The 17,953-nt window shown below is 53.5% G+C and overlaps 9 protein-coding genes across 9 annotated transcripts; 4 read left to right on the forward strand and 5 right to left on the reverse strand.

The window, feature by feature from the left end:
* Positions 1-372: 372 nt before the first annotated feature.
* Positions 373-1,017, reverse strand: J4E86_009858 (uncharacterized protein; the record flags this gene model as incomplete). Its single annotated transcript, XM_051450358.1, has 3 exons — positions 373-438; positions 491-591; positions 645-1,017. 3 exons carry the CDS (start codon positions 1,015-1,017, stop codon positions 373-375), a joined length of 540 nt encoding a protein of 179 aa, XP_051298279.1.
* Positions 1,018-1,692: 675 nt separating this feature from the next.
* PPH1 (Serine/threonine-protein phosphatase PP2A catalytic subunit) lies at positions 1,693-2,950 on the reverse strand (the record flags this gene model as incomplete). Its single annotated transcript, XM_051450359.1, has 6 exons — positions 1,693-1,765; positions 1,819-1,891; positions 1,941-2,474; positions 2,525-2,630; positions 2,680-2,721; positions 2,789-2,950. 6 exons carry the CDS (start codon positions 2,948-2,950, stop codon positions 1,693-1,695), a joined length of 990 nt encoding a protein of 329 aa, XP_051298280.1.
* Positions 2,951-3,440: 490 nt separating this feature from the next.
* J4E86_009860 (uncharacterized protein) lies at positions 3,441-5,897 on the forward strand (the record flags this gene model as incomplete). Its single annotated transcript, XM_051450360.1, has 2 exons — positions 3,441-3,533; positions 3,588-5,897. 2 exons carry the CDS (start codon positions 3,441-3,443, stop codon positions 5,895-5,897), a joined length of 2,403 nt encoding a protein of 800 aa, XP_051298281.1.
* Positions 5,898-6,540: 643 nt separating this feature from the next.
* J4E86_009861 (uncharacterized protein) lies at positions 6,541-7,818 on the reverse strand (the record flags this gene model as incomplete). The annotated part of the gene is made up of 3 exons (XM_051450361.1): positions 6,541-7,325; positions 7,502-7,648; positions 7,701-7,818. 3 exons carry the CDS (start codon positions 7,816-7,818, stop codon positions 6,541-6,543), a joined length of 1,050 nt encoding a protein of 349 aa, XP_051298282.1.
* Positions 7,819-9,448: 1,630 nt separating this feature from the next.
* J4E86_009862 (uncharacterized protein) lies at positions 9,449-11,419 on the forward strand (the record flags this gene model as incomplete). Its single annotated transcript, XM_051450362.1, has 4 exons — positions 9,449-9,921; positions 9,978-10,264; positions 10,448-10,558; positions 10,623-11,419. The coding sequence occupies 4 exons, from the start codon at positions 9,449-9,451 to the stop codon at positions 11,417-11,419; spliced, it is 1,668 nt and encodes a 555-aa protein (XP_051298283.1).
* Positions 11,420-12,009: 590 nt separating this feature from the next.
* Positions 12,010-13,794, reverse strand: J4E86_009863 (uncharacterized protein; the record flags this gene model as incomplete). Its single annotated transcript, XM_051450363.1, has 3 exons — positions 12,010-12,086; positions 12,134-13,443; positions 13,493-13,794. 3 exons carry the CDS (start codon positions 13,792-13,794, stop codon positions 12,010-12,012), a joined length of 1,689 nt encoding a protein of 562 aa, XP_051298284.1.
* Positions 13,795-14,128: 334 nt separating this feature from the next.
* J4E86_009864 (uncharacterized protein) lies at positions 14,129-15,072 on the forward strand (the record flags this gene model as incomplete). The annotated part of the gene is made up of 3 exons (XM_051450364.1): positions 14,129-14,401; positions 14,454-14,657; positions 14,707-15,072. The coding sequence occupies 3 exons, from the start codon at positions 14,129-14,131 to the stop codon at positions 15,070-15,072; spliced, it is 843 nt and encodes a 280-aa protein (XP_051298285.1).
* A 654-nt stretch (positions 15,073-15,726) lies between these two features.
* Positions 15,727-16,129, reverse strand: J4E86_009865 (uncharacterized protein; the record flags this gene model as incomplete). Its single annotated transcript, XM_051450365.1, has 2 exons — positions 15,727-15,936; positions 16,025-16,129. The coding sequence occupies 2 exons, from the start codon at positions 16,127-16,129 to the stop codon at positions 15,727-15,729; spliced, it is 315 nt and encodes a 104-aa protein (XP_051298286.1).
* A 652-nt stretch (positions 16,130-16,781) lies between these two features.
* On the forward strand, positions 16,782-17,951 carry J4E86_009866 (uncharacterized protein; the record flags this gene model as incomplete). The annotated part of the gene is made up of 1 exon (XM_051450366.1): positions 16,782-17,951. One exon carries the CDS (start codon positions 16,782-16,784, stop codon positions 17,949-17,951), a length of 1,170 nt encoding a protein of 389 aa, XP_051298287.1.
* Between the last annotated feature and the right edge of the window lie 2 nt (positions 17,952-17,953).

Here is a 17,953-nt window from a genome sequence, read left to right on the forward strand (position 1 = left end):
TAGTTGGGTCAAGCGTCTTGAGCTTGCGCGACGATGTAAGGGTGCTGTGGACTTGGTGCGGAAGTCGACCGTGGAATCCTTGGAATGACGCGACCTCCGAGCCGTCGGGCTGCAGCTGCATAGGTAAACCTCCGAGGTATACTGACGTGCGCCACACCCCAATGGTACACGATTTCACAGATGATCACGACTGCTATTCAACAAATGCACAAGTGTCATACATGCCATGACGGATGTCTACGATGTGCCTACGTCGTTGAACCAGGCATACTTGAGTAGTCGGATGATGCATTTCCACGTCCGCTATATTTCAACGCCCATGATGCTAGGGTATGGTACAATCATATGTCTACACTCCACCGCAATATTTATCTATGCCGTCTTGGGCTTCTTCGTTCCGTACTTGGACCGTGAGGTGATTCTGCTACCGACACCACCCTGCAGAGTGTTAGCGATGTCTTCCCATGCTATTTGTGCTCATGAGACTTACCAGGTCCAGTGCTCCTCGAACCAAATGGTACTTCACACCAGGGCAATCTTGCGCTCGTCCGCCTCGTACCATGACGACTGAATGCTGCTGTACATTGTGACCTGGGTACTGGTCAGTCTCCCCGTAGCTCACCATTCCCATGTGTTTGCCATACCTTCTCCCGGAATATACGCCGTGATAACCTTGCCCGTACTCAGCCTGACCCTCGCAATCTTTCGCTCGCCCGAGTTGGGCTTCTTCGGCTTCGTCGTTCCCACTTTCAGACATACGCCCTTCAGCTCTGGCCTGTCCTTCAATTGTGGCGATCGCAGTTTACGCGCCTTCCGCGCTATCCTCCCCTGTCGCAGGACTTGTATTAATGTGCATTTGTGTGCGCGCGACGACGGTGTTGGGCGGGCTGCGAAGGCCGGGGTACTGTTCTGGAAAGCGGAGGCGGCGAATGATGGCCGTATTGATCGCGCCGGAGCGAAAGGAACTGCGGAGAGGATCGAGGGGCGCGCAAGACGTCGGAAGAGTGTGAGAGGCATTATGGGCGGGCGCTGTGGTGTGGCTCGAGATGTTGGTTCTGGACAAAAGTTCGAGATCCAAGATGGTGGCTGACTCAGCTAGGATGGCTAGTTGGAGGCCATTCCAGGTGCCCAGCGACACAGACAGCGCACCATCAGAGAATTGCATTTTCTTTTGCAGTAATACATGTGCAGCACTGGAAGTAACAATTCAACATGACATAATAATGTACATGCCTAAAGACACCGCATTACGGTAATCGCTCAATACAACACCTTATTTGGTACTACATGACGGTACCGACAAAATGGAGGTATGGCGATGGAGTGAGGGCATAGATCCCGTATTAAAGATGAATGCTCATGCGCGGGAGTGTATCACGAACAATACACATATTCACCAAAGCACATAGAGGAACAGGGAGCTCTACAGTCAACTCTCTACCATTATCAGTCTCGCACTAGCTACATCACCACCTATTGCAACATTCCCACGTGTCTCTAGTACGGCTTCTTGGGGCCTTGTAGAGAATGAGGGTCTCATTTCAAGCGAGCACGTCGTTGCCACGCGTCTCCCGTCACTTCTCATGACGGCTCGGGTGACCAGGAATGCAATCGTACACAGTGTATTTAGTGATGACTTCCAAACGTAACGCTGTGCTGAGATAGCGGCGGGAGCCAAGAGGAATAGTCCGCTTAGAGGAAGTAATCCGGGGTCCTTCGCGACACCATAGGCTCGCCAGCGCGTGGGCAAGGGTCGAATTGCAAGCTGGGACGTGTGTTAGATATTGAAAATAGCATATCGAGAGGGAAGGAACTTACAAGGTATACTTTAGATGCTCGTCGATCTCCATGATAGCGGCCTGGTTACCGCATCTGTAGCAGTAGTTCGGTGCTGTACAAGGTCAGTCGGATCATCGGCAACGGAAAATCAAGAGACATACCCGAGAATATGGTAACGACATTCCTGTCTTGCGACCAATTATACCCCTCCATGACTAGCTGATGAGCACGTGCCACCAGCGTCAAGCCGTTGTTGTGGTTGAAGGCCTCTGAGATGTCTTGACCGAAGGTGTATCCTGCACCACGGGGTGAGATTCCCCAGCCGCACCTGTCATCTGGGTCGGACCAAAGCAGGTCGCACATTGGTCCTTCGTGGGGCACCTCTTGTATGCGGTCGAGCGCCCTGATGTTGTCAAGGGTGTCGATGCTAGGAGAGAGACCACCGTGCAGACAGAAGATCTGGTTGTCGATCAGGGCGGTAAGCGGCAGGTAGTCGAATAGGTCTGTGAAGTATTTCCAGACGTTGGCATTACCGTACTTGCGGAGACACTCGTCGTAGAAGCCGTAGACTTGGGTGATCTGGCGGGACTCGTGGTTGCCACGGAGAATGGTGATGCGCTGGGGGTATCGAATCTTGAGTGCGACTAAGAGGGTGACGGTCTCGACGGAGAAGTAGCCTCTGTCGACATAGTCGCCTGTGCACGTCAGTCAGTATGGGCTGGCAGGGTTGAGGCAGGCAACGCACCCATGAAGAGGTAGTTGGTGTCCGGGTTGGGGCCACCGATCTTGAACAACTCCATCAAGTCGTGAAACTGGCCGTGTATATCACCGCAGACAGTGACGGGGCATTTCTATGCGACGGTGAGCAGATGTCGCAGGCGCGGCAAAAAGGGTACGTACCACTGGCTGTACATTGGACTCGTCCTGAAGTACCTCGCGGGCCTGTAACACGATGCTTGTCAGAAAAGGCATCCCCGATGACATTGCGCGCCAGGCGGATGTCGCATACCTTGTCGCATAGTCTCTGCACGTCGCTCTCGGCCAGCTGCTTGCAGCTCATCAGACTCTCAATCCAGCCGTCCAGCGTGGGGATTGTGGTCGGCTCAGTCGTGGGGGCAGACGACAGCTGCATAGGCTCTGGCATCTTGACGTCCTCCATATTGGTATCCATGGTTGCGGGGCGGCGGGATCGATGTAGGTGGGGGGTCGATCGGTTGTTGTGATGTAGAGCTGCTGTCGAGGGGTTCTTGCCCTTTCAAACTCGACCAATGACGTGCAGCAGACACGAGTAGAGGCGGTGGGCGGTAGCGACTTGCAATCCGGAGGGCGTTGGAGTCGGAGGCTGTGTGTGGCGTGCAAGGCGATATCGACGGCGGCAGCAGGATCTATGACAGGAATATGGGTAGAAGCACGACCACGCACTGCAGGCACATACTACCTTGGAAGCAGGCCGTAATGGTGGATTGTTTCTCCGCGCCGGGTACCAAGAGCCTCAGGCGATTTAGCGCGAACCGTTAGCTGCGGGTCTGTGCGCGGCCGCTACTGCGGGCAGCTTTGTGCAGCAGCCGCGACCCTCGTCCCTTCTCCACTCTACACCACTTCCACCACATTGTTGTCACTACTGCCCATCGCACCCACCACCGCGACAAGCAATACCAACAATGTCCAACAAGCGCGCTTATAGCGCCTACCTCTCCAGCGCGTCTGCGGATATGCTAGTCGCTGCCAATGGCTTCGGCGCTCCCCAACTGCAGGTAAGTAGTCGTCGCTGCCTATACTGACGCGACGCGAGCTGACAGCAACGGCAGGCGCAGCAACACACCCCTTCCTCAATATCACATCTGCGTATCCCAGGCGGATGGCCACAAGATCACCTCATTGCCGCCGAGGAAGTCATACCTCCGCGCGCTTCTCTCTTCACCACGCTCGGCAAGTGGGCTGCGACCGTCAGCGTTACCAACCTGCTCTCACTCCCTGCACGCCTCGCAAACCGCTATCTCCGCCGCGAGACTATCAAGGCGATTCCCATCATCTCCGCCACCGGCTCCAACAAGAAGCGCTTCATCTCCGCAGGTCTGGCAGACGAGGAATGCGCGACACCTTCGCCTTCAGTGCGCGCGCGCGCGAACCAGGCGCGTCGCGAACACCAAAGGCAGGCGCGCGCGTCAGAGCTAAGCCCCAACCAATTCCGCGTTCCGCCAATTCAATATACGTCATCAGCACATACACAAGAATTCGAGGAAATCGTGCCTGGAGCATACAATAGAGATGTATCTCTCGACGAGGGCGGCAACGTCAGCCTGGAAGACGACGAGGACCTTGAGGTCAGTGTAGACTTCTCTTTCGAGGATGTCTTCACTTCAACCCCGCCGCGCGACCCCCAGACCGGCTCTCCCATGACCATATTCTGGAACAGCCCTCAGGTCGCCTCACCCGCGGTTGCCTCGCCCGCAAGCCCGGTCTTGTCATCCCCACTATACCACTATGACTCGCCTACCTACGACAATGCCAACCCGGCCTGGATCTCTGAGCTCCGCAATGCTTCAACTGCCCATGCCTCTTCAGGTCTTACGTCACCGTCGGCGCAAGCACTCTCCTCATCGCAAGCATCCACAGGCCCAGCCCCTAATGGCAAGCGCACTTCCAACCTGCCTACGGTCACACCTCTGCGACGCCAATTGGTCAAGGCACAGATGTACAGGGAACGCAAGCGCATCGCAGGCCTCAATGCCGCGCTCGAGTCTACGGAGGAAGGTTTCGCCGATACCGAGCAAGCTAAGAACAGTTTCGCCGAGTCATTCAACCAGAACCCCTTCCACTCCACGAATGCTTGGTCATCAGCATCTCCATCACAACCAAAGACTGAAACCGAAGCTGCCGTCCCCGACTTCGAGTACGCCAACGACTTGTCCTTTCTCCCTGAGGTCACTGAAACCTCTGAAGTCGAATACGCCAACGACTTATCATTCCTCGTTGATGCGTCATCTCCACCGCGAGCGAAGGGAGTGCGTTGGGAAAAGGATGCTAAATGCAAGCCCTTCTACGTCGACACGAAAGTCAGCGAGATGCTCGACTCCACGCTAGAGACGATTACTTCAAGTCCAATCAGGGAATACCACAATGTGTTCCAGAACAACGATGGCGGCGCATCAAATGCCAGCCAGGCGTCATCATCTTCTCGCTCGTCAGCAGACAGCAGCCCACAGATAACCCTTCTTGATTCTCCTGCGCAAAATGGCGGCTGGCGCGGTGTCTCAGTTGACGCTTTCGACGCACCCGATGAATCGCTCCTGGAGTGCGAGTTCTCGCTGGAACTCCTCGAAGACCTTCAGCGGGAAATGCAGAGGAAGCTTGCCTTGGCACCGCCTCCTCCACCGCCACAGAAGCCACTTGTTGCGCCGCTCACTCCCGAGGAAGAAGCTGCACTGCAAGACGCCGCAGCCAAGACCAAATACGGCCGCAAGCCAGACCAGTTCGTCATTCACGACAAGCTATACGCTCGAGACTTTGCGACTCTGTTGCCTCGCGTCTTCAACGGTGACCCCAGGGCATGGTTGAACGACAGCATCGTCAACGAGTATCTTTCTATTCTCATCGCTGCAAAGAAGAAGGAAATGGGCTTCACTCACCAGCGCAACGGTCCTGCACCGCCCCTTCACGCCTTTTCGTCATTCTGGTACCAGACTGCCGATACTTCTCGCTGGACCAACAGGTTTCAGCTGAAAGGCAAGCAGTACCTCGACGCCGACCTTCTCCTCTATCCTATCTGCGACAGAGGTCACTGGCGTCTGCTCGCGGTTTATCCCCGGGAACGCACTATTGAGTACTTTGACTCTATGGGTCTTGACGGACAAACATACATCGACAAGCTCGTCAAATACCTCGAGCAGGAGCTCGGTGAACACTGGGTTCCTTCGGAGTGGAATAAAGAGACTGGCCAGAGGAGTGAGCAACAGAAGAACGGAAGCGATTGCGGTGTCTTCACTCTCCTGAACGCTTTGACCCTCATCCGCGGCGACGCTCCCACTCGTGTCCTTTCTACCGACGGCATGGACGATGCACGCAAGCGTATCGCAACCACTCTGCTGGCCGGCCATCCCACCACCGAGCTGGAATGAGTACAACTCTTCCACTCTTCATTCGAACACACGGATTCTCTTTTCGCATTGTTTTTGGCGCACAGCATGGAGTTCAGTCGCTTACGAGGTTTTTCACGACGGTTACATTACGACCCTGATACCCCATGATACCCCCCACCGCCCATAGAGGCTTGAGTTTTTGCATAGTTGGAGTTTTGTTTTTTTGGTACCCTGGTAGTTGTCCAGAGGTCTGTTTGGCGAGCAGTTTGTTCTTGTTTGTACCTTGGTAGTTGCCTCGGGGTCTTTTTTTTTTGCAGAGCACGTGGTACGCTCGTCTGTTTATACAGCGAGAGGCTTAGTTTCTTTTCTTGCGGAGCACGTGGTACACTCGTCTGTTTATACAGCGAGAGGCTCAATTTCTTTTCTTAGTAGGGCACGTGGTACGCTCGTCTGGTCATCCAGCGAGAGGCTCTTGTATTTGGTTTCTTTCTTGTAGCTAGTTCTTTAACATTGCCCTAGTCCTCCTGGTTTGAGACCTCGACTCACCTCTTCGGGGGTTCGAGTTGGTCTCGCTGGGGGGACGGGCGGGTTCTGGTTAGCCAGCGAGAAGCACAATTGTGTTATAGCATAGCGTAGTGTTTACAGTAAATTAGACTGTACTATATACTCTATGTCGCATGCTCTATGATGCAACCTTGACAGTGAGCTTACCAAAGTGCTTCTGGTCCCACATGTATTGGTAGGCGTCCTTGAGATCCTTGAGCTCAAACACCTTCTCGTCAACAATGGGGTGCAGGTCATTTGCCTCAATTGCCTTGCACATATCCTCCATCTGCAGTCTTGAACCGACCAATACACCGCGCACAGTGCAGATGTTGTTAAGGCAGTCGAGGAACGTAGGCTGGTCCTTTCCGCCGCCGCCAATGAAACCGATAATGGAGATGACGCCGTCGATGGCGATGGCCTTGAGAGACTGTGCCATCGTGGTCGGGCCGCCAACCTCGACAACGTGCTGTACACCAGCGCCGTTGGGAGTGAGCTTCGCGGCTTCCTCACCCCAGTTGGTCGTCTCCTTGTAGTTGATGACGTGGTCGGCACCATACTTCTTCAAGAGGTCGGCCTTTTGTGCGGAACTGGTTGTCGCAATGACGCGGGCGCCAGCTGCCTTTGCGAATTGCAGAGCGAAGATGGATACACCACCGGTACCTTGTGTGAGGACTGTGTCACCAGGCTTGAGAGCGCGTGACTCCAGACCGTACAGGGCGTTCCAAGCTGTGAGGGCGGCGCATGAGAGGGTAGAGGCCTCGAGCATGTTCAGGTTGGAGGGGGCCTTGACGAGACCAGCTTCGTCGAAAACGCCGTACTCTCGCAGAGTACCGTCGATGGCGCCTCCGAGACCGGTGCCGAGAGATTGTGCGTCTAGGGAGCCGGCGATGTGACCTTGGTTGAAGAGGGTGACTACCTTGTCTGGGTGATGTTAGAAGGCTGTATGCGTTGGTCCACCTCATACAAGGGAAAAACTGAACAGTTCTGTAGACTACATTGACCCAAAACCTTGCAAAGGAGGTGACCCAAAGTCAACGTAGGCTCTAGGCTGTTCAGGTTTTCCCTAGGTTGGCGTGGGTCTGTATAGGGATACGAACCTCCAGGCTTGAAGCGTGTGACGCGCTTGCCGACCGATTCTACAGTGCCGGCGCCATCCGAGCCAGGCACAGTGTTGTCCTTCATCGGGAAGGGGTATTTGCCCATGGGAATGATAAGGTCGCGGTAGTTCAATGATGCGGCGTGGACTGTCCATTGGTCAGTATTGTTGCTGGAGGCTGTTCGATGAGCTCTATGCACCCTTGACTAGAACGTCCTTGTCGCCCATTTCAGGTACCTTGGCCTGCTCATTGAATTTGAGAGACTCAAAGCCATCCTGGCCTTGAACGGTCCATGCCTTTGTCGTTGATGGTGCCATGTTGTAGTTGATTATGTGTGTGAGTGTTGGTTATGGGGAATTCGAAGGAGCTACAAAAGACCTTTGAACCTTTATGACGTCCCTGCCATGACGGTGCCTGCTCCTTATGTACTGCCATGTGCATGTGGGGTCGTCGAAGGTCCGAATAGTGACGCAAGAATAACAAGAGCTAGCCCGCGTTCACGTCACAGCTTGTAGCTCCCCTGTAACTGCGGCTATCATGGATCATTAGCTTCCTGAACTGTTGGCGATCAGTCTGGCCGCACGGGGAAGACCCAATGGCGGCGTTGTCGCCATGATTTCAAAGGCGAACTGCCGGTCTCGAAGACGAGTTTGTCAGGATAGCTGACCGATGTTCTGCTTGCCTTGCCGGGAATTGCTCGGATTTCCGGTAAACGTGCAGTTTAGAGCCTTGGGCTGCGCGCAACATGGCAGATGTCGGCAAAGGTCGCTGGAACCGCATTTGTAAGCTCCAGGTAGGCGGAGTGGGTCCGATGGAGAAACGCGAGGATGTCGCGTGGCTTCGCGCCTACTCATGCCCCGCACCGTCTTCTACTGCCTTCTATCAAGGGATTCGTCTTTCTGAGGCACCCCACTATACTACACTCGGAAAGATGATAGGCGATATAGGCTGTAACGTCGAATGCGGTAGATGTCTCTTGCGTAGCTTCCTTTTGTCATACTTACAAGTTGTAAGAGCGAGCACCTCCGCACGCGCGACCTGGTAACGCCAACCTAGGAAGAAACTGAACACCCTAGAGTCTACGTCAACGTTAGATCACCCACTTTGCAAGTTTCTAATTTGATGTAGTCTGCAGACCCATTCGGGTTTTTCTTTTATGAGGTGTGATCGTTGGTGTACATCTAACCCAGCTACTAAGTATCTCCAGCTTCCAGCCAGCCACCTGCAGTCGCGCTTAGTGCGACAATTATCTACCAATAGCCAGTCCTTCCTGTGTTGCGCGCCGCCTACGCCTCATCTCGGTTCGCCAGACCAGAATAGACCACACCTGAGGGTGCGATGATGGAGAAGTGGGGGCTCAGTCCCGGGCACGATGCTTTCTCCATCCCGATCGTCCTTGAGATAGTTGCATGCGACAGCATCGGCATTCATTGAGCCTTCCGGATGCCCTCCTCTTATTGTCGTGCTGCATACGCCCACAGTATTGCATGTGCAACACCCCGCTGAACGCTAGCACTATGGTGTTTTCCTAATGACCCCGGGACCGCGCCGCAATCATCCTATGCTCCCAAAATCGTACCCTCCTAGACTCACAACATTGCGATAACGATGGTTCTTCGAGGGATTCAGTCGGCTTATTCCTCACGAGATGTTTCGCCGGAATCACGTCTTGAACCCTACGATCCCTTCCGCGCAGAATCCGATCCGATCGAGCTCTCATATCTATCACGGCTGTCGTCAGATGGTGGAGAGGCACACATACCTCACGCAAAATCCTTGGGTCAGTCTCACGATGAGGGTGCAATGCGGGCGGGAGCCTACTTAGGACTACCACATGGTGACAGCCGGTATGAGCCGGTGCGTGGAGAACACGACATCTCCAGCCACTCCATACGCTCAGCGAGAGAGTCTACGTATACTCTAAACTCGCTCTATCATAAGAAGACCATGGATGCGGATACCCAAGCTCTCGTCGACAGGAGATCTGGCGAACTGGTTCAATGGCACATATACTGGACAACACCGGCTCTCATAGTGGCATTGTTCATGGCAGGGTTTGCGGCAGCAGTGGGTCACCACTTGTTTTACATGCATCTCAATGGGAAGCCTGCGACCGAGCAACTGAAGATGGTGCGATATGGTACAGCCTTGGCCTTCTTTGTGAAAAGCACACTGGTTGGAACTGTCATCATGTGTAACCGTCAGCGCATATGGTATACCTTCCGACGAAAGGCGATGACGATCAATGGCATTGATGGCCTGTTTTCTGCAACGGAAGATCCGACGCAGTTTTTCCTCAACTGGGAGATGATCCGAAACGGCAAGCTTGCTACGCTCATGGCAGCCTGTACCTGGGCAAGTCTCCAATACTTCCACAACAAATCTGTGCTGACCTACCCAAGTTACTACCACTTGCATCCGTTCTATCCCCAGCCTCACTAACATCTGAGCTAAGAACGTTCAACAACACTGCCAGTTGCTCTGTAGCTACCCTAAATTTCACCCAGGAGTCTACATACGACTTTCGGGACATGAGTAAATTCTGGCAGAAGAGCTTGAATTTCTATAACACCACTGAGCCAGCCGAAGAGGAAAGAAGAGATGGAGATGTCTATTCCGCGGCAACGGGTACAGGAAGCTTCTTCGACTACTACGATCAGCCGTCCAAGAACGCGCGCCGCTTGGCCTTCAGTAGTGTGTACATGCAGAAGCCACAGCCGCGCGAAAACGCTTCTACCGTATTTTGCGGATCGGGCTGGAATTGTACATACACAATAAGTTTCGTGGGACCCGGCTACCAATGCGAGGATGTCGAGAATACTGATGATACCGACGCGCCATTCGCATTATCTGAACTGGCGCCAAATGGAAGCCTTGTTTATAATGCAGATGTTGATCAAGGTGATTACGGGTATCAAGATTCAGTGAATGGTACAGGGTCTTTAGGCGTATTCGAGAAGGAACCAAATCTCTGGATCGGCTACGCCATCAACACCTCCGAGTCGTACTCCCAAGATGCGGAACCAGAGTACAAGGCCAAATGGGGAAACTTACATGGTAAGTTCTGGCTGTGCGAAGCGCATGTAAGAGATATACTTACTTGTTACGTCCGTTTCTACAGAGCCAAAGCTATTCAAATGCGTCATGCAGTACACCAAATATACATTCAACATGAGCTACAATCCCAGACAGTCCGCAACCCGCTGGGAACGAGAATTCCTGCGTCCTGTCATCGGAAACCATCCCATCGAGCCCCAGAAAAATGTCGAAGAATACAAAGTAACGGCTTCCTTCCATACTCTAGGTTCCCTCCTCCGACGCTTCCTGCGTGGCAAGATCGAAAAACAAAAGATCCTCATCACCTACTCAGATTTGTCTGAGACGCGTCTAGTCAACAGCAGCACCTCGTACCCGTTGGTGGATCTGAAGACAGAGATACAAGACCTTTTCGAAGATATACTCATCACTCTCCTCAACGACCCGAATCTAGTCGTGGTCCAGACCCAAGAAGTGCCTTGCACAAAGTCACGAACCATGATGGTATACGTATATTACAAACACTCTCTATGGATCGGATATGCAATCGTTATCGCAATCACTTTCACTTTCATGCTGGTCGGCGCGTGGTCGCTTCACATGAACGGGGTAGCATCTGATGTGCTTTTCTCACGCATCATGGCTACTACCCGCAATCCTACGCTGGATCACTTGAGCGTTGGCGCATGTTTGGGCGGGGATCCTTTTCCTAAGGAGCTGGCGAAGACGAAGTTACGCTTTGGTGTGCTCCTTGAGGATGATCATAGGGAGGGGCCTTTGGGCAAGGTGGAACATTGCTGCTTTGGCACTATGGGCGAGACGAAGGAGATTGTCAAAGGTGGTACGTATGCGGGACTGAAGGAGTATAGGGTCGATGCATGAATGATTAGGCATTTATAACTCTATGTTGTAAGCTGCCGTGAGTAGCACTCATATGTTTCCCCAAATTTAATAAGTATCCCACGCCAACCTAGAGAAAAACTGAACAGCTTAGAGCTTACGTTAACGTTAGGTTACACACTTTGCAAGAGTTTAGGTTAATGTAGTCTGTAAGCCTGTCTAGCTGTTTTCTTGTATAAGGCGTACCTATTCAATCTCCCATGGAACGATAGCGTACATGGATATGTCATGCCGTGTTCATCGAGTTATACTCATGACATGTTCATGTACGCTATCGTTCCATGGGAGATCGGATGGGTAGCCTGATTACTATAGAAGCGAATCACCGGACGTATATACGCCCTGAATACCACGAAATAACGCCCATTATTCCTCAATCACCACTAGGTAGCTCCAGGCTACCAGGAGACTCTCCCTGGCATTCTCAACGACTGTCCCATGTTCCATGGCTAGACTCGACTTCTAAAGAAAGAAGAAACCTTGAGACCGTCCATCGATTTCGCCAATACCATCCGGTTGTGTCGGCATATGTACAGCGATAGAAAACGTGACATAAGCGTGGCCCGGACCAACTACGACTGCTGACCCATACCCAGGCCTAAGAACTCGAATAGAATAGGGTTACCCGCAACAGCGATATACGCAATACCTGATCATAATTAGTAGTTGATTTTCTGTTGATAGCATGTGACATACCCGTGTACACAATCAACTTCGTGACGACCTCAACATCATAGCGCACTCGTGGTGTCGTAAGCTTCATGAAGATCTCCCGCTTCTCGTTCTCCTCCTCGGTTGGGCTTTGTGTGAGCGTGTTGACATCGCCAGCGACGTCTGTATCGCTCCTTGGAGGAGTAGACGTATTCTTCTCGTTTACATGCACTTCACCTGTGCCCATCATCTGCTCGTACGAGTGTACCCTAGACGCCATCGGTGTGGGCAGGAGACCTGCGCCAAGTAGCGGTTCCCCCTTCTCGATGTTGGGTGTATCAAGGACCGCGGGGCCGGGTATCCAAGCGGAGTCTTCGGGTACCGTACCATCTAGTGAGTTGACACTTTCCCGTCGTCTGCGATTTCGGTACGCAAGCGTCTCGTAAGCATCGGCAGCAGACTGTGGCCCAACGGATACAGACCGCTTACGCGGGTGGGCGAGGTTCTTCAGCATGTGTGGCAACTCTGATGCAGGTGGAATGACGTTGTCGTCATCAGCGAAAGGCTTAATGGACTTGTACTTGGACGCGTTGAGGAAGAAGGCGCGAGGCATGTTCCAACGGGCCTGCTCTAGAAGACGGAAAATGGGTGGCAGGATAGTAAACAAGGCAGGCTTCATGGTCGCTCTCCAGACGAAGATTACTACAACACCGAGTAGAATGCGGATTGTTGCCTTCAGCAGACCCATTTCTTCCAGGTCAAATGGCACAGATGAGGGGTATGCATCTTTCAGGGCATAGCCGGTCTGCGCGTAATGCCATGCACCAAGATTGATCCCAATGACTACGCCGGAGAAGGATACGCTATCGTCGTAGCATGGACAATCGTCGGCAGGTTCCGGATGGATGCGGACTAGAACGCAGACGACCAACGTTGCGATCAAGATATCCATATAACTGCCACTGAAGACGAACGAGTCCATCCAGTCCCCGCAGACCAATTGGAATGCCGTGATTAAAGCACCCATTATACTTCCGACCAGGACATCCAGAAACCCGTGCATGCCGCAATACAGTCGCCCCGCAATGATCGAGAGCGCGTAGAAGTAGAACAGCGCTTGTAAGCCCGCATTCCAGTTCGAATTGTCTTGCTCAGCTGACTGGCGCAACGTGTATATAGCATAGAAGGCGACCGATACCGCGTTGGCAGAGTGCGACGAGGGGAAGCCGTATTCGAGCGCAGCGGACCCGGACATGGATATACGGGCAAGTGGGGGTGATAAGGGCCTGGGCAAACAGAGCATGTCCTTGAGGAAACCCGTTCCGTACACACCGGCTGCAAGCATGAAGACAGTTCTATGTACGTCAGACGTCGCACGATAGTGAGAGACAGCTTCTGACATACGCTCGACCAATGCTAGTGTAGCCGCACCAGAACTGGATGGGCAGGAACACCATGAAGAAGGTATGTGTGCCGAGGTTGGCGGTATAGGCGAAGTAGGAGTCGAGGGCGGGCGAGCGCATCTTGTCCTGCATCAGGGCGAGCCATGGCGTCTCCCAGCGCACAATGGGTATGAGGCGGTTGCGCAGGGCATTGCGCCATCTGGGCAGGCGTTGGGCATAGTGATCGTGGCCCTTGTTGCCCGCGTCCAATTTGGGCTCCGTGGTCGCTGCGGTGTCTTTGGGCGCATCATGTCGCGGACTCATGGCAGCGGTCGCAGAAAGGGGGTGGGCGAGTTAATCGAACGTGCATGTCCAGCGGCAGCGATAGCGTCGTGGAGTAAGACGAGGCTGTAGGCTTGGATGCATGCCATCGATCGATAGACATGGACAGGCACGTTGCAACTTGGCGCTAGTTTAGCGAGCCGCTGGAGACGTAGCGTGGTTGCCATATGCGACCGAGCCCTCTAACAGTCAACATCCACCTCTCTTAAGCCTCGACCACTCGCTCCCCACACCAACTCCAACACCATCTTCCTTCTCCGTATTGATAACCTCGTCTGAAACAGGACACGACTACACATCCCGCACACTTCCAAACATGGCCACCGCACCTTCCCAGAACTACGACTACCTCCGGCGCAAGCAGAGCACAAAGGCGGCCGTTTCATCAATCACACCAGTCCGCAGCCACGCCCGCACACCGAGCGAGCGCAACAGCAATGGCACCGTTAGCTCATATGGAACCACCAACACGCGTGACACAGCCATCACCGAACCACCAGCCTACTCCAAGAAGCTCGTTGTTGTCGGTGACGGTGGATGCGGAAAGACATGTTTGTTGATCAGCTACAGCTCCGGCAACTTTCCAGAGGTATGTACCACCAGCAGAAAAGACATGTCATGTGATTCTAATGCGACTGCAGAAATATGTACCAACAGTCTTTGAGAACTACATCACTCACACTCCTCATCCTCCCACAGGCAAGATGGTCGAACTTGCGCTGTGGGATACCGCTGGACAGGAGGAGTACGACAGGTTGCGACCGCTCTCCTACCCAGAGACAGATGTCATTTTCGTCTGCTTTGCGATTGACTGCCCCAACTCACTAGAAAACGTCATGGACAAGGTAAGATACTTCGATTCATATACCTCGTACATCAGCTGACAGCATCCAGTGGTACCCAGAAGTTCTCCACTTCTGCCCAACAACGCCGCTCATGCTTTTGGGCCTCAAGTCCGACTTGCGCAACAAGAAGAACTGCATCGAGCTACTCAAGACACAAGGCCTGACGCCCGTCACATCGGAGCAAGGTCGTGCGGTCGCGAAGAAAATGGGCGCTGCCTACATGGAGTGCAGTAGTAAAGAGCAAGACGGTGTAGAAGAGATCTTCGACATGGCCGTCACAATGGCCGTCGGCGAGGAGCACAAGGAGCAAGAAGAGCGCCGTGTCGGCACAGCGACCTCGTCAAGAGGGAACACGTCGTCGTTCCCTGCTGGGGGCGGTAAGAAGAAGAAGCGCAGCGGCTGCAAGGTCCTATAGTTTGTTTGTGTCTATCGAGAGGAGAGCATATCGAGATTCACGACGCTGGACGACACGATCAAGATGTTTAATGACATACGGCTCACCTCCACCACTTGTCCGGGCATGTTCGCTTCCTCTTAATCCTAGGGAAGTCTTTACATGTACATGGCCGCCTGGCGTTTGGGTTTCCTTTTTGGCATGAGAATGGACGCAGCGATTCCATAGTCCACAGTAGCAGCATTTTCTTTCCCTGTATCTGTATTCGGCATTCTGTATGTATGCATGGCGCGAGTGGGCGATCAAATTTGCCTGCGCCGGGGAAGTAAATCAAACATATTTCTGAAACCTGTTTTCTCTAAATTGATCGTCGCTAGCCGATGACAGAACTCGCGTCGCTGACCGCCTTCTACATGCTTTCGCCCAAATGTACATGGCACGTGAAATGGTGCATACCTTAGTCTTAAACATCATACATATGTGTATCTTCCGTGTAAAGGTATAATACAACGTGAAGTCTGCGATCCCCTGGTGTCGCGCACGGCGCCACTGACTCGCTCTGGGGTATCATTACATCATAACCATTAACGCCATGGTCTGTTCGACGGCTGGCCGTGCACCTCCGGGCGCGTTGTTGTTCATCGCAAACTAACAAGGTTGTCTCCCTGCGACCGCTCATTTCCTTTCCTGAGGCACTTCCGTCTCGCCTTCATGTTCCGTTGCGCCCTCCTGTGGTCCTTCTTGTTGCTCGCTCGGGTCCTTGGCCATGACGTTCTCAAAGTGACTCCATAGCGACTCAACGGGTGCGAACTCGTTTCCGACGGATGTGACTTCTTCGAGCGAACGGTTCAGCTTGTTGATGTTTTGTAGGACGACTTCTAGACTCTGGCCGTTGGTTAGTATAAACCGGTGTAGAAGCTGGGATTCAGAGGGCTGCGGTGCGCTCCGTGGTGGACTGGATGGGTGCACGTACTTGGGCAATTTCCGTGACGAGCAATTCGCGCTGTTGCTCGTAGTATGATTTTGGCGGCGCGGTGTCTTGACCGTTGGTCGACGCGGGAAAGTATGGCGGTGCCATGTTTGGTGTTCTTCCAAGGTTTCGTGGCGTTGCGATCACTTGACACAACGAAAAAACCTGAACAGGCCTGCAGCCTACAAGGGAACAACAGGAAGCAAACAAGAAGACGTCGCGTCAATGTAGGCTCCACGGTGTTCGATATATCTTGATTCGGGTGCGCTGGGCGCGAATCTTGGGACGCGGGAGCCGTTTCGTGACGCCGGTCAGACGCGTTAGGTAAGCTCTCCTGCGCTAGTCGACGTACGGTCTAGATCCTTCACCGCACCACTCATGTCCCATGGAACCAGCTTTTCGCAGCCACCAACGCGGGTAATAGTGGGTAAGGCTTAAGCTAAAAAGTTTCTTAAAGCTGCGGTCTGAGGCTCCTCGTCTTTCGTTTTCCATCCAAGTTCTCGACATCCAGTCCCCACGGCGCGATCACCGCCGCGATGTGAGTCAGTATACCCTTTCCCTATCACTCCTATCCCTTTGATGATTATAAACCTATAAATCAATCTGTCAATCTACCTACTCCGCCGTACGATGTAACATCGCGGTGGACATGACGACCAAGTATTCACTCAATGACCTTCACCGTTTTACGTGATCTTCACCGCTCTTCTATACCTCAAGCAAAGACTGACGAAGGCTTTGCTCTAGACCATCCTATACCATGGCGGCTGCCCCAGCCCCCAAACAGATCCAAGAACCCTTCCCCATATCCCACGTCGCCGGCCGCTACCTCCTCTTTGATGTGGACGTCATTGCGCACTGCCGTCGCACGCACAACATCTGCGGTCTCCTCGTCGGCACGATACCGAACCTCAGCCAGCAAAACGTTTTTCTGGGCATACCACTTGAACTCATGCCGGAAGAGGCTCGGGTTCTCGTCGATAAAGGCGCTGCGTATCTCGTGGATGATGCGCAGGCACATCAGAAGGCTTTTGCGGAGATGACGCGTGAGGACAGGCTGAGGTATATGCAGGAGATGGATAAGCGCGGGGAGGATGTTACGAAGGAACAGACTGAGCTGGCGGAGAGGCGGAAAGAGAGGGCGTTGGAGGCGAAGGGGCTTAAGAGGGAGGAGGTCGAGAAGAGTGTTGCTGCTAGCACTGCTTCGGACGATACTCTGCATGGAGATGACGACAGTCTCGCGAGCTCGGGTCTTGGATTCATCATGAAGGGATCGAGCTTCGCAGACTCTTCGGCGCCAGTCAAGCCAACCAAGACCACAGTCACATCCAGCCCCGCTAGTTCAGTCACTGATAGCTCGGATCTTGGTAGCTCTGGTCTAGGCTTCATCATGAAAGGCTCTAGTTTCTCAGACTCCTGGGTGCAGATCAAGGCGCCCAAGGTGGACTCCTCAGTCGAAGAGGTCTCGCTCTTCGATGCCGCGCCCCCTTCGCCTGCCCCCGAACCAGCTGTTCCCGTCCAGGCCAGCGCGCCGAAAGGTGTTGCTGCCCAGAAGCATTTCGTCACACCAACAACTTCATACCCACCTCTGCCAACCCCCGCCAAGGACCCTTCTGTTCCTCCACCAGCTGTACCGGACAGCTACCCGCTGTTCCGCTACCTGCACTCCAAGGGCTACTACCACATGCCCGGTCTACGCTTCGGATGCCACTACAACGTGTACCCAGGCGACCCCCTTCGGTACCACAGCCACTTCGCCGCAACTGGGTTGGGTTGGGACCAGAAGTTCGACTTGCTGGACGTTGTTGGTGGAGGACGTCTCGGCACAGGAACAAAGAAGGCCTACATGATCGGTGGTGAGAACCCCGAGGTAGATGCCCAAGAGAACGAGTCCGTGAGGGCTTTCTCTGTTGAGTGGGCGGCTATATGAGT

The sequence above is a fragment of the Alternaria arbusti genome, assembly GCF_024043155.1.
Source record: "Alternaria arbusti strain BMP 1465 chromosome Unknown scaffold_19, whole genome shotgun sequence".
Classification (NCBI taxonomy): Eukaryota; Fungi; Ascomycota; class Dothideomycetes; order Pleosporales; family Pleosporaceae; genus Alternaria; species Alternaria arbusti.